The sequence below is a fragment of the Aedes albopictus genome, chromosome 2 (assembly GCF_035046485.1).
Source record: "Aedes albopictus strain Foshan chromosome 2, AalbF5, whole genome shotgun sequence".
Taxonomy (NCBI): Eukaryota; Metazoa; Arthropoda; class Insecta; order Diptera; family Culicidae; genus Aedes; species Aedes albopictus.
The window spans coordinates 161,837,407-161,852,574 of record NC_085137.1 but is presented as its reverse complement, the minus strand read 5'-3'; the positions used below and the strand labels follow the sequence as shown (position 1 = coordinate 161,852,574).

General features: G+C 39.9%; 3 protein-coding genes across 13 annotated transcripts in view; 2 read left to right on the top strand and 1 right to left on the bottom strand.

Annotated features, from left to right (window-relative positions):
• LOC109405894 (transcription factor SPT20 homolog) overlaps positions 1-15,168 on the bottom strand; it is a 98,699-nt gene that overhangs the window by 43,648 nt on the left and 39,883 nt on the right. The gene's annotated exons all lie outside the window — the stretch shown is intronic.
• On the top strand, positions 5,825-7,808 carry LOC134287777 (uncharacterized). The gene is made up of 2 exons (XM_062850656.1): positions 5,825-7,275; positions 7,350-7,808. Exons 1-2 carry the CDS (start codon positions 6,792-6,794, stop codon positions 7,529-7,531), a joined length of 666 nt encoding a protein of 221 aa, XP_062706640.1. The 5' UTR covers positions 5,825-6,791; the 3' UTR covers positions 7,532-7,808.
• On the top strand, positions 9,471-13,512 carry LOC134287776 (uncharacterized). Of its 2 annotated transcripts, XM_062850654.1 has the most exons (5): positions 9,472-10,880; positions 11,228-11,556; positions 11,614-11,983; positions 12,136-12,436; positions 12,496-13,512. In XM_062850654.1, exons 1-5 carry the CDS (start codon positions 10,125-10,127, stop codon positions 12,846-12,848), a joined length of 2,109 nt encoding a protein of 702 aa, XP_062706638.1. In that variant the 5' UTR covers positions 9,472-10,124; the 3' UTR covers positions 12,849-13,512. The 2 variants fall into 2 exon arrangements, with proteins under 2 accessions (XP_062706639.1, XP_062706638.1); XM_062850655.1 differs by having other exon boundaries at positions 9,471-10,880; positions 11,228-11,983.

Below are 15,168 nucleotides of genomic sequence, written 5' to 3'. Positions count from 1 at the left end.
AGGAATTCCATAATGAAATTGCAAAAGAATCTCTGGAGCACTTGCGGGAGGAAATGTGGTAAAAGCTGTTGGAGTAACCCGAGATGGAATCTGTTTAGGAATCTCAGAAGAAGTTCGTGAAAAAATCCTAGAGTCAACTTCTTGTTTTACCAGCTGATCAAGGTATCCTGAAGGGCCAATGCAAAACATTCGTGGAATGTGATTGGCCGCTCTTAAATATTTTATTTATTTATTTATTTATTTATTCTTTATTCGCTTCATCTGACTCGTGTCTTAATGAAGGTGGTGGGGAAAAGCCTCCTGGAGTTGGCCATGAAAAGTGATTGCCAGTCTCCAAAAGGCATAAAAACCCCGTATCTTTTCGAAAAACATTACAAAGATTGACTTACAAGGATCTACATTATAATACAAACAATTTTATACTATTAAAACATTACAAACAACAGGTCACTCAAGCAGTTACTGAAAATAAAAAAAAAACATGTATGTAGATAAGCTTTTTACGTTAGCATATTTGGACAGATTCTCGCCTGTATTCAAATTCGCTGCATCCAATGTCGAATAATGCTATCACAGCTCACGATGCCTCCGCTGCTGAACCTTTCGCTGGAATGCCTGAGCAGACAGGTTGAAGTCGAACAAATCGAATACTTCATTGAATGCAGTTGTTACGGCACTAATCGGACTATGTTGGCCATAAACTGTGTTGCTGCCTTCGGTCGTCAGGAAGTTACGCTGTCGTAGAGTCCGTTCGGGTGCGTAGATGTTCAGTCGCGATAAAATCTCAGGTGAATCGATTTCTCCCAGCAGAATTTTCGCAGCAAATCCGGCTTGTTGAGCAAACCTCCGGCTGGCCAGGGTATCAATACCAAGAAGGCGGCACCGCTGCTCGTACGGTGGCAGGTTTACAGGATCACGCCAAGGCAAGGAACGAAGAGCACGTCTTACAAATTTTCTTTGAACTGCCTCAATTCTGTTGATCCAAATTGTCTGATATGGGCACCAAACGACAACATTAGACTCCAGCAATGATCTCACAAGGGTGCAATACAGTGAACGTAGGCACACCGGATCCTTGAACTCGTCACAGATTTTAAATATGAACCCCAGTTGTCGATTCGCTTTCGAAATCACATCTTCAAAGTGGATCCGAAAGGTGAAGCCTGGGTCCAATATAACACCCAAATCGCGTACGTGATTAACGCGCTCTAATTTCAAATTATCTATGGTGTAATCGTAGATTATCGGCTTGAGTTTTCGATGAAAAGATATCACATTGCACTTCTTAATGCTCAAGGTAAGCATGTTGATAGAGCTCCAGTTAGCAAAGGTGTTGACTAAATGCTGTAACCTTAGATAATCATCTAAACTTCTGATGGTCATATAGAGTTTTAAATCGTCGGCAAAGAAAAGCTTGCATCCAGGAGGTAACAGACGAGACAGATCATTGATAAAAAGTGAGAACAGCAGCGGCCCGAGATTGCTTCCTTGTGGTACGCCAGATAAATTAGTAAATATAGTTGAAGTTTCCGAGCCAATCACCACACAAAGTTTCCGGTTCGACAAATACGATCTCAACCAAGAAATAGAGTCTAAAGACATGCCAAGAAGCTCTAGTCGCTTCAACAGTATCCTGTGGTCCACTCGATCGAACGCAGATTTAAAATCAGTATATATCGCATCAGTTTGATGACCAGCTTCCGTCGTCCGTATACAGTGTGAAGCGAAATTGACAAGATTCGTCGCAACAGATCTATTAGGATAGAATCCGTGCTGGCAGGTACATATGTAATGTTTACATGCAGCAAACAGCATATCTTTGACGACGATTTCGAAAACTTTCGAGCTGGCACATAATGATGTGATTCCGCGGTAGTTCTCAATACACCTTTTATCTCCTTTCTTATACACGGGAAACATAATGAAGAGCTTCCAGTTAGACGGAAACCGACATTGCTGAAGAGACATGTTGAAGAGCGATGCTAATACGGGGCTTAAAGCATTGCAGCATCTTTTCAGTACACAAGCTGGAATGCCATCGGGGCTAGCGGCAGTGGAGTATTTCATTTCTTCATTATCGTCTTCTTTATCGCCCACCTTAGCAAGATATGCTATGAGTGTTTTTGAAGCATAAAGGCGGCGCTTGGAAATTGTTGAAGACACCAAAACCAGTTGAATCATTTGCCTTTGAACCATATGTGAGGAACTGTCACTTCCCAATGTGTCATTGTGCCCGAGTTTAATTGCGAAAGCTTGCGGAACACACATGGAACAAACGAACAAACAACTTCTGGCAAATCATGGATGAACCTCATCCTTCGTTAACGGATCAAAATCTGCAGATGAATTATCAAAGTCTGAGAAGTTGTCATGATCAAAGATGAGCTTACGTCCGGCGTTATGTACCAGTTAGCAGTATACATTCATAAAACGAGTTTGATGATTCTGTTTGAGCAGAATTTCGAAGTTTTCCATGACCAATGGATCCAAATCCTTACATCGGATGCGGATTCGCTTTTGGCATTTCTGTATCAGATACACAATAATGTGCTTCCCCTAAGTGCATTTTGAGTCGAGTCAGACGTCAATATATTGAGAAGACATGCTGTAAGTAACTGCCTTAGAAACAAAATGAAGCGGAAATTAAGCCGGTTTGTCTTTTTTTAGAAAAGATTATCATCTCAGCTTTCGCACCCGGAGGCCGGAGAATCTCCGGAGAGAATTCGATACCCAGCTTGAGAGTAAAAGTAGACAAATTATCCAAAGTATGATGTGGTCCTGCAGATTGCAGAAACAACAGTCATCCGTTAGCTATTCTAACGTGCAATTTTCCACGAGACAAACATCCATGTCTCTGGCAGACAAATTGAAAAGAATAGGGCCTCAACATGAACTCTGGGGGAGACCCATGTAGCTAATTTGTGAAATTGTCAAGTCGTCATGAGCAACACTCATCTTCTTCTCAAACAGCAGAATATATTTTGCTAGAATTCTGAAGAAATTCAACTGTGTATATGACCACATGCCACTCGATACATCCCATTTGTTCAGCCGAAAGAGAATCATCTTCTTCAACAACTTCTGGCAAAAGCGTCGCGATTGGATGGTAAGAATGATGATCCGATGCAGGTTTCCCGAGTTTTTGGATAACTATTACCCTCACTTGTCTCCAATCTCCGGACCGATTTTTATCCATTAATTGATAGAAAAAGTTCAATAAGCATCTCTTCGCGTTGTCAGGGAAGTTATTAAGTAAATTGAACTTGATTCTATCCATTTCTGGAGTAGAATTGTTACATGAAAGAAAATAATTAAACCATCGGAAACAACCTATCCATGCCGTGGCTATCTTTGGAAACATCGCGAATTACTCGTTGCACGGGTACGGAATCTTTGAGACTCCACCGAGAAGGAGAGCCTTCTCGACGATCCAAAGAGTTCTCATCGAAGTCTAGCACGATAAATCCTCGAAGAAGCAACGCCAGTAATCGTTTTTCTTCGCCTAGACCAAGTTCTTAAACTTACGTTTTTTGAGGAAAACATACCCCTACTAACAAAAGTAGCTGCATAACAGCTTATGGAGCAAACGTTCTTGGAAGCAAATTGTGTTAAACTCTTATTCAGCAAAAATGTTAGTTGGGACCGCTCATAGTTGTCGATCGAACCGCGTTTTCGCAATTCTTTCAACACCGCGGATTTCTCCGGATAGATTTCTGTAAACTTGCTATTTCAGCAATTAGACAGTTTTCAACGAATCACCGAACTTGCCGAGAGGAAGGATCTACTAGTGAATTGGAAGTCCGGCGGTAAATTTAACTGTCGACAGAAGACTGGAGCGAACGTATCAGCAACGTTAGTAGCAGCAGAATCAGAAGATTGAATCTTTACTTGACTAAGGCACCACCGACAACATTGAAATTGAAAGTTAACATCCCAGGATATTTATTTGTCTAGAAGACGTTTCGAGAGCCGTCAATAAACCTTATACCTTTTATTTTGGTTTTGTGATGGTTCTAAGAACCTATTCTAGTCTATTTGACTTAGAATTGTTACTTGGGATTGCTGTAGCGTCTGGTCAAGTGATCGATCGTAGCAAAAACCGTAGGCATCGTGAGAATGGATATGCTGCTCAACGAGAAGAAGCAGTTGGTCGTGGCAAACGATCATCTCTACGTACCGGAAATACAGTATAATTTGTTTTCGGTGCGTCGTTTGGAATATATCGGGATGGCGGTAAAGTAACCATAGAGAAAGATGAACGAATCGTAGGCACCAGTCGTCGAGCTGGTCAAGTGTATGCGTTGGGTTTATCCATAACTTGGATTCGAAGACTTCAAAGAGTTTGGTGGTTGGATACACAGACTATCACATTTGGGATCGCAGAACAAAGAAGATTTTCACGTATCGGAAAGATTCCATCGAAAACGAGCCAGATTCATTACAACACCTAGGAGCTGATACCTAAGCTGCCCAAACGGAACAATATCGACAGCAAGTGGGCGTTTAAGATACAGCGTGATGAACACGAAAAAGTGGATCGTATGAAAGGTGTTCCTTGAGGAGAGAATTCGATTCAGACAAAACATACGCAATTATGGTGAAGTTCACGACGATTCGAGTATTGCTGGCAGTGACGCATCAAGAGCAGTATCATGTACATCATATGGACGTAAAAACTGCATGCTCAACGTTCTCCTGAAAAAAGTAGCTTTATTCTCGACTGAAGTTGAGAACATTTTACGTAGCCGGTAGCCAAGCTATGTGTAAAGCCATTTTGCTGTGTTATCTACGGCAAGAATTCTGCTACACGTTTCGATATTCAGAACCACTATTTGCGGATATTCAATCCTGTATTCGGATAGAGGATTCCCCTTTACTATGCACATCTAGCTTTAACTGAAAGGCGATTGTGGAAGCTCGTGACTACCACGCCGAGTATCTGGGATCGAATCCCATTCCACATACTCACAAAAATGTGATTTTTTCATTCGGAAGAGAAGTCATGCTGTGTGTCCCATGATGAACTATATGATAAGAAAAACAGCATCTGGTCGACAAGAACGTTATGACATATGCTGCCTGAAATGCTCCCTGCTTGAATTTTCAAAGTATTCTAAGCCGTGTACATATGGCCACACATTATACTGGGAGCGGTGAAGCCAGGAGAAATCCCTGAAGAAATTCCAGATGAAGTTCTGAGGGAAACCCCCGAAAAATGACTTAAGGACAAACGTCTTAAAGTCCCGCTTGAAGAGTGCATTAGAACTTCAGACGCACAAATCTCAACAAGCAGCAACAGTGCAGTTGATAACTCTATTCTTCATCACTTTTAATAAGCTTCAAATAAGAAGATCAGGTGCGCTGGTTTTGTTTACGAAGAGATTTGTGCGCTTGAAATCGTGAGTAGGTGCCAAAGTCGACCATTGTGGCGGCCATTTTGGGATTCTAACGAGTTTGTCCTTAAGGAGAATATTGAGTAGGAATCAGGCTTTCCAAATGTACATCCTTCTCGCAACAGCCCGCGCAAGGCTGACGATCTCTTATGTGTGCAATTCGACACTCTCTTATGTGTGCAGACCATCTCTCGTTACCGTGTGCAACACCATCAGTGAGAAATGTATCGCCAACACGCATGAGCGAAAGATGTATTGCAACAGCCGCTGCTTCGGCTGCTTGCCTGACAGTTGCATACTCGAGTCGTATCGAGCCGAGTGGGAAACGTCGTCAGTATTGTTGGCCGCATGGCGATGACAATCTTCTGCTAACCAAGCCGGCTGTCGCGTAAAGGGTGTCATAGGCTGTCACGGGAGCACATGGTTTAAGGTGAAACTTCACGGAGTACAAAAATGGCAGCCAAAATGGCTGACTTCCCCCTCACCTCCCTTCACCCTAACTTACACACATACACCAATATCAGCTTCTATGGATGTTCGGTAAACCAAGAAAAAATACTTTTTTTTCTGCTACTTACATGTTATCTGGAGTGATGAAAGTTGAAAGCCTCGAATTATTTAAGTCACGTTATTAGTATTTTAACTATTTTACTCCTATTGATCAAGTAAATAGCCGAAATAGTGCAATTTTCTACGAGGAAATTTTTTCCTTTGGTTACACACCATCAAACACCCCTCACCCCAAGGCTAGCTTTTATCAAAGGTTCGGAGCACTTTCACTATTTTTTGATGACCCACTCACTAAAGTAACACTTCCGTATATTTTGAACTTTCATCCACTGAACAAATATTAGCAATATAGGCAATAGATTGCAAGATTTGTGCATTTTTATTCCAGGCGATACCGATCACACAGATTCAACTTTTTTTTTCACTTCATTCCGCCTACTGCTACCCATTTCTCAAACGGTTGATCCAATTTTGTCACCAATCCTTACGAACTTGTTCATGTCGGTGCTATTTATGACAGTGTTTGACAAACATAGCACCAACTTGAACTTGCTGATCTGAGTAGGTAGCAATGTTCGACCATTCGTCTGAAAAGCTACTCGCCTGGGAGTGCTGGCAGTTCTGCAAACTTGAAATGCAACAAAAACTTTTTTGAGTGATCGAAAAATAGTATATTACACTCAGCATAATATTCTTAAACAAATTCTTCATAAAAGCAAACAGAAATGTGTTGGGTAAACATACCTTTCTTCTTAAATATTAATGTTTTTGCCCTCATATTTCCGAGCATAATTTCAAAACCATAAATATGGCCTCACTGCCATTGCCGATTTAGTCCGTCGAAAACATAAACAAAAACAAAAGTGAAAAGTATTGCAGTTGAGTGAAATGGATCGAACGGGCAGACCGAATAAAAAACGTAAAGCTGCAAGGCAGCGCGAGGCCAAAAAGAAAATTAAACGGGAAATCGTTGATCCATTGGCCTGGACTTTTGAAGACCCGTGGCGAAGTAGTGAGTTTCCGTGCGATTCCGGTTCTGAGAGTGCCTGTAACGAAGGAAGATTGAACGACATTGTACAACCGGTTGCAGTACAGGAGCTGGATGATTTGCCGGTATATTTTCCTGTGGAATGTGGTTCTCTACCAGAAATACCCTTGCCAACTGAAGCAGCAACAGTGCCGGAAGTATCGATCCTGTCTTTCCCCGACTTCAACGTCAACACGAACAACGTTTTCTTGCCACCGTTACCTGCGATAGACATCGATTCAGAGCCAAAACCGGATGCCGAACAAGCTTCTAGAGCAACTGTGGATGTACCAGAAGAAGGCAGTCGATCTTTCTCGTCTCTTGGGACAGTTTTGGTATCATGTGGTGAGTACTATTTTATTGCATAGCAAATGACGTTTCTGTCAGGTTCCTTGTTCATTTTTATATTTCAATTTTAGAAGACACAGATGCAGTTAAAAAGCTCGAATATGATTTGGACCGTGCACCGGAACGTCCAAGGGAATTAGGATCGTTTTCTCCTGAAAAATCGCAGGCTTTGTGGACGAATACTGAAAGCGTGTCCGAAGAATTTTTGAGGCAGCCACAAGCATCGTCGGGTCCATATGGTAAGTTTTCGTAATTTTCAAAAACGATTATCAATTAGTAATTTGATTAACACTATAAATGAAAATCATTCCCTGTGTAACATTGGTTTTCTTATAGGACTCTCAACGTCATATGATTCGATAGCACCAACTAGTACCCAAGAGCACTATGGCACTGGGACTGATTCAACGCCTCGGAAAGTTACGCTTTCTAAAACAGATACAATAATCTTCGAGATTCCTGGTGTTCCTGCTGGTTGCGTATACGATGATGAGCAAGACTGCTACTGTACAGCCTGTATGAAATGGGCATCTGTCAGTCAATCACCAGCACATTTCAAAGAAGCGAAAGCAGAGCTGTCATCTGAGGCGAAAGCAATGAAAAAGGTATACAATACGCTCCAACGTAACAAAACGACCTGCAGGTTTACATACAAAACCCAACGTACTATTCGGCCTGGAGTAAAAGGTTTCAGAAATGCGTCGAAGCACGTTTCTGTAAAAAGGTATTTAGTAGATTTTTTTATTAGCATCACTCAATTTTTTCCCAAATAGGGTCTTGTACCATTTGGGCAGGTGTACCTATTTTGGGCACTTGCCGCTATAACTAAGTCAATTTCAAACGGATTGTTTTGAATATGTGTATAGAGCTAGGCACGTACAATATCTAACTATATACAAAAACTCAAATCAATCGGATTGAATTTGACTTAGTTATATCAACAAGTGCCCAAAATAGGTACACCTGCCCAAATGGACCAAGACCCTATACTAGGAAGTAAGACTTATTTTTGGTTGTGCTAGAATATCCATATTTATAGGGCGATGTCCATAAACTACGTAGACTCATTTTTGGTCATCTCAGACCCCCCCCCCCCCCCCACTGTTGACTTTCGCCCTAACAAAACTTTTAAAATTTGCATGGACCGTTGAATTTGGCCAGAACCCACCTCCTCCCAACCCCCCCTCGAATCTACGTTGTTTATGGACAGGCCTCAAGGGAGCGTGGTACAAACTCGACTCCTGAACGATTCGACTAATCAAACAAATTTAATTGAAGTTGGGGCCAATATCCTCTTGCGTTCAATATTTAATATTTGTTATTCTATTACACTGCCAGTTCACTCCCAATTTGGGGAACGTTCAAAAATTACGTGACAGTTTGTGGGGAGAGGAGGGGTTAAAAAAAGTGAGACGACTATTACAAAAATCTCAGTGTTCTTATACAAAACATGTGACAGATGGAAGAGGGATTGACAATGGACTATTTTCGCGGGAAGTAATTCATGAACGTACCCTTGTAAGATTTACTTTGCTTTCCGGATTTTAGTAAAATAAAATTTGCTTTCAGGATTTAAGGAAATGCTATTCTACAAATAAATATATGAAGATTTTCGACTAGCTTCAGGTTTTTATTCGTGTTCTGTCTGGCATAACGTACCAACTAGAATAGAGCTTGCCTCTCAGCTTTATATTTAATCACAGACAAAAAAACGTAACTCCTCGAAAATTTTTCGATTCAAATCATAGTCACGAAAACATGTTCGCCCATTGCTAAAGGGACTGAGTTTGGCCAACCATCAAACTAGGTGGCGGTAGTAGACAAACGCCACACTCGAACAAAAACGATGCGAGCGCCACGGATGCCAGTTGGCCAACTATCATTTTTTTTAATGACGACCGTTAAATCGGTGAACGAAGGTAATAATCAGTGTAACGTCTGTTTGCTTGTGGTTTTATGATCCACAATTATTATCCGAAAGCTTTTGCAAGTCACATTTGAACTTTTGCCATTGATGGAAGAATTGAAACACTTCAACACTTAAGTGTCAAAAATATTGTGCATTGCATGAAAAACACAATAAAGGCGACTACTTTTCAAGGCCTTATGTGATGATCGAAATTCAATCGTGGTGCAAAAAGCACGTGCAGTCGCAGCAGCCATCACATCACCCGACCATGTGGCGACCATTTTTCAATAACTATAAAGAGCCCTGTGATGGAAAATTTGAAAACAGGTCTGATTCTTTAGGCGACAAGCTCGCGCGTATCTTTGATTGCGGGTAAAAGTAGTCGCCAAAGTAGATTTTATTTTGATTCTTATAATACATGAAGCTGATTAAAATTTGGGGATTTATGTGGTTAAGGTCTAACATACCGAAAATTTTCAGTTTTTCGCAAAAAAAAACAAAACGGGTAATTCGTACAACTTTAATCGCATGGCCTTTCTGTTCAGTAAGAGTGGAAAACTCTTACTCAAAAAGATTCCAAACAACTGTGATTGAAACAATATGAGTTGAGCTCAAAAACTTCAAACACTGTTATTCAATTGAAAATTCGTTGGCTGTAAAAAATAGAAGACAACATTATTTCTTGAAAGTTGAAAGTAGTTACTGTACATGAGCAGTTTCTAAAGATAACTTCAAAATTTGTGTGTTTCTATTTTGTAGGTACCAAGCTACTAATGCTGATGCATATTCGAAGGTTCAACTACCACATGAAAAACGTATTCACGGTCGGCGAATCGTTGACTACGAATATTTCATCAAATGGATAACATTAGCCCAAGCCACACACTCTCAAACATGTTTAGGAGTATTGAACCCGTTTCATGAAGACATCAGATCGATGGTGTCTTCCATTTACCTGAAATGTAATGTTTGTGGTGAAATGGTTAAGGGATCATCAGAACAGCCTTCACCGGTGCACCGTCTACGACGCAATATTGCATGGGCGATTTTGTGCAGTGGGGCCACATATACTCAAGCAAACGAATTGTTCTCATATTTGAATATACCATTTCTTGCCCGAAACTCATTCATGAAAGATGAAATAGCTTTAGACGATGTTCTTGAAGACGCACTAGAAGATTCGTTGAACCAAGCTGTTGAAGAAGAGAAGGCTTCTGTGTTAGAAGAAATGATTCAAAAAGGAATGGTACCCCCTACCGCGGAGTATATAAACTCTTGTGCGGCCTTGGATGGATCGTGGGGCCAGAGAAGCAACGGCCATCGGTATAATTCAGCGTCGGGCTGTGCAGCTATAATCGCAACAAGAACCAAAAAAGTTTGCTTCGTCGGCTGTAAAAATAAGCGATGCGTTGCTTGCACAATGAATATAACAAGAACGAAAAATAATCAACCAATACGTCGGCACAAATGCTACAAAAATTATAAAGGTGCATCAGGAGGTATGGAACCCGCCATAATTATAGAGGGTTTTGAGGTTCTCAGGAAGAAAGGATTAAAATTCACAACGGTAGTGACTGATGGAGATTCAACGACAGTCGCACGCCTCAAAAACAGTTGCCAGTACGGACCGGAAATACGTCACCAATTGTGCTGCAACCATGTTATGAAGAACATGGGGAAAAAGCTACGTGAGGTATGTTGCCGAGTATCGTAAGTCAGTCCCACTACATTTCCTAGGCAATCCCTTAAGCTATTTCTTGTCTTCTCCTTCTTCTTATTGGCTCTATGTTCTCAGTAGAACTTGGCATGCCGCTTTTCAACTTAGTATTCTTTGTGAACTAATTATTTGAAAGACATTCTTTGTCTGCGATCCAAGCGTATTTATCTTCCATTGTGATTTTTCAGCGTATTGACAGTTTTACACATATTTTTATTTATAAGAAGCATTCCAAATTTTCCCTGCATATGCTTAAGAACTCTTTTGCCTGAGTTTTTCAGTAGAGACTCCAAAGGTAATTCAACTTTTTTAATTTTATCTAGATCAAATGTCCAAAGCAGTATGCAGCTGTCGTGAATAAATGCATCGATAGGACTACAAAAGGCATACGAGCAGCCATTAAGCATTGCGCTGAAAGCACCTCAGAGTTGGATATAGAAGGATTGAGGTATGATATCCGAAACGCTCCTTTCCATGCCTTTGGGAGACACTCTGCCTGCCGCGACTATTTTTGCACGATCAAAGAAGAAGAGGATGGTGATAATTTGATACCGGAATTGGAGAAAGCTGGAGTTTGGAATAAAATTTTGATTGTCGTTGAAAAGATTGCCGCAAAAGCTGAGTTTATTTGTGAAAATAAAACCAGTAATTTGTATGTAATGAATTTAACAAATTAAACTTAAGCTCATAGGTATTATTTTGTCAACAGGGTTGAAAATTTATACTGTCGTTTAAGTAAATACAATGTAGGTAAACGAGTGGATACCATGAGTCGTGGATCCTACCAGCGTCGAGTATATATAACAATCCTACAACACAATGATGGTTATCTGTGGCAAGATAAATATATGCGTACTTTCACTGGCGATGACCCTGGATTTTTCATGCGGAAGATGATTGAAGCTAAAAAGGGATGCTCTCGTCGAACGAAAATTGCTCGAAGTAAACCTACATACTGTCGTCGAAAGGTCGTGCAATGTCCTGAAGAAGAACTCGATTATGGAGAAGAGGCTGTTGCTGCCGTAGAAGATCTTCCAAACGAGCTGTTCGACCTTAGTACGTTAATATCGAAATATGAGGTAAATTCTTATTCTCACATATTTTCACTATGCACTTTTAACTCTAACACTAAAAATAATTGATTATTCAGAGTGATAATATCAACAGCTTGGAAGATTTATAATTTATGCCCTTTGACCTTTTTTATAAACTTTTTTTTATTTGCTCAAAGCTGTCGGATACAACCAGGGAACAATTGGCTACCACTATTCCAATAACGGTAATGAAAGAAATAGCTATGGGTCGGATCCTCACTAAATTCGTCCCCGAGCTTATAAACTGCAGAGAATCGAATAAGTGGAAAAAATGTGACATGATCCTTCAAGCTACGAACACTTGGAACTACCTCAAAAGTAATCGAGCTATAGTTGGGCTAGTTCTACGTTGCTTAACCGAGCAACTTGGATCTAAAACAGGAGAGTGTCAAATGTTCGTTGACACGTGTCACACATATTTGTGTAGCGTTGTGGACGGTAATTTGAATATAATTATACGGCTTTGATTATATCATCTAATTTATTTCAAATTATAGCAATTTCTGAAGACGGCACTACAGCTCTTCTAATAAAGAAAAGCGAGTCTAAAGAATCTGTATCCACCACTATCAGGAAGCCTTCAAATAAGTTTGGGTGTCGAATGAAGGATGGAAACCTAACTATCTGCAAAAGCTTGCAAATTGAAGTGCAATCTCTGTTACATACGTGTAAAATCTCGAAATGCCTGATTTGTTTTGTCAATTCAAGTAACCATACGGACAACGTTCAAACGATGGTCGAATATGATGATGATTATTTCCAGAAGCATGTTTCAAAGAAGCTGTCAGACTTCTTCGAGCAGTTTTTGAGCAAAAAAGTATTTGACAATTCTGTTTCGATAAAACGCTAGTGAAAAGTACGTAAACACAACGCATTGAAGGTGAGTAAATTCATGTTATTTAAATAATGAAAAAAAGCAAGTCTTTATATTATGTTCCACTTTTCATTGTTTTAATTAATGTAATCCTTTCCCAATTGATATATTTAATAAACAAGTTAAGCCAATACTGTATGTATATGTTTTTGTTCAAAAAGCGTGTTTTACAGATGGTCGCATGTTGTGAATTGTATGTTGAGACTACTGAGGATCGTATTTTATCTATCTAACATATGCAATTAATTAGTAGCCGTTTATTACCTCGTTTATTATTTGCGAGAGGGGGCTGGTCGACCAAAGCTTGTACTGCATACAAATTTAATCCTAACAAGATCAATATGATGAGACTTGACCGAATATTAGTTAACGTTATCCACTTTTTATGATTTTTAAAAGTAATTATCGCCTTTTTCGCCTCACATCGACACATCGATATTACAACGAATTAAAATCAAATATTTTCATATCACACGATTTATCACTCTTAGGTGGATCGATCTTTGGTAATAATAACAAACCCATTTGACAGACAGTTTGTTTGCAACTGTTTATAATGCAATCGATTACACGCACACACACAATACTGCCATTACACAAATACAAATGCAAATGATCTGATGGACTCAGTGAAGTTTCACCTTAACGCTAAAAGTTATTCACAAAATATTGCGGAGATTCCACCTGTTTAGACTCCTGCGCGAAAATTAGTTGCGTGGATTTTTCTTGCGTGGGCCCACAGATATTAAACCAGACCGCGTCCTGGTGAATATTTTACGCTGTGTTGTTAGGTACACAATTGGTGATAATTTTGCATTGTAAACAAACATTTATAACGCACCTACGCTGAAAATGAGCCTAATCATTCATTTGCGTCGGAATCTATACATCTTCACAACGGGCAATATGTGCTCAATAAATATTTTTTTACAAACATGATATGCCTTTCACAAGATGCCCCAGGGGCGAAAAGAAGTTTGTGCCAGCGTTTGTCAAAATTGTAATCTGGCTAAAATATACCACTGATGTGAGATTCAACTCTCTTTTATATTGAAAACATGGCAGTGCATTTCACATGCCAATAAAAAATAATGCTATGCAAAATACTCTACTAGAATAAGACTTACAGGTACATATTCTCTATTTGAAAAAAAAAATACATAATACATGAAACGCGTCGATAATTTTGAGCGTGCGATATACCACGATACTCGACACGTTCAACAGAAGTAAAATGCACGGGCCGAGCGCAGCGATTTTCGTCACTTCGTGTCCAGCCAACGAGAGACGGTTTGGGCTAGAGCCGAGGTTGTCATCGGCGAACGAACGCACAGCGAAAGCAGACGATGTGAGCAGTTCCCGACAGTGATGTTATAGATCGCATGAGCTTTATTCTGTGGGCTGTCATGAACCATGCATTCACAAGGCTGTCATGGGAATAAGAGTGTGACAGCCATCAAAATGCTATCATGATGCGGTACTTTTGGGAAGCCTGGTAGGAATACCAGAAGAATTGCTGAATGACCATCAAATGGAATACTTGGAGTAAATCGATAAAGAAATTTCTGGATGAACTGCTACAGTAAATACTAGGGCTACCTCAGCATGAATTTGTGGAAGAATTCCAGCAGGAGTTCCTGAAGAAATCCGAAGGAATACGAAGAATAATGCCTGGAGAAATCCAAGTAAAAAAAGCTTTGGAAAAGCTTCAAGTAGAATTGCAGATGAAGTTTTTGGAAAAATTCCCAGAGAATTCACGAAAAATTTAAAAAAAAATATCTGAAATAATTCCTGAAGGAATCCCATGAATTTCTTAGAGAAGCATACCTGACCTGAAGTTGCTGTAGAAATCCTTGCATAAATCCCTAAAGCAAATTCATAATTTAAAAATCTTTGGTCGAGGAATTTTCTCTATTTTAATGGGTACAGTGGGTCTTTGAGTATCTCAGCAAAAGAAAGAACGTCAATGCGGAAATGCACAGAGATTACGAAGTTGAAGAGAGACAAGCTCTGTCACAGTGGGAACGTAGAGCTGAGAAGTAAAAAGTTGAAGTTTTTTTTAATTATTTTCAGAATCGTAGAAATTTTAGTAATTATTGTTCCATTGCCCAGCGCTACACCAGCTCTGTTTATATAAAAACCTTAATATTAAAGACGGTCTTGCTGAAAGCAGTGCGTTGTAATAAACCACGTATTAGCCTTCAACATACCTGCACACTTTGCACGAATAGCTCGTTTGATTTTGGTAGATCGAGTCCCGCCTCTTGCAACGCAGTAACTTATCGTTAAACCGGCT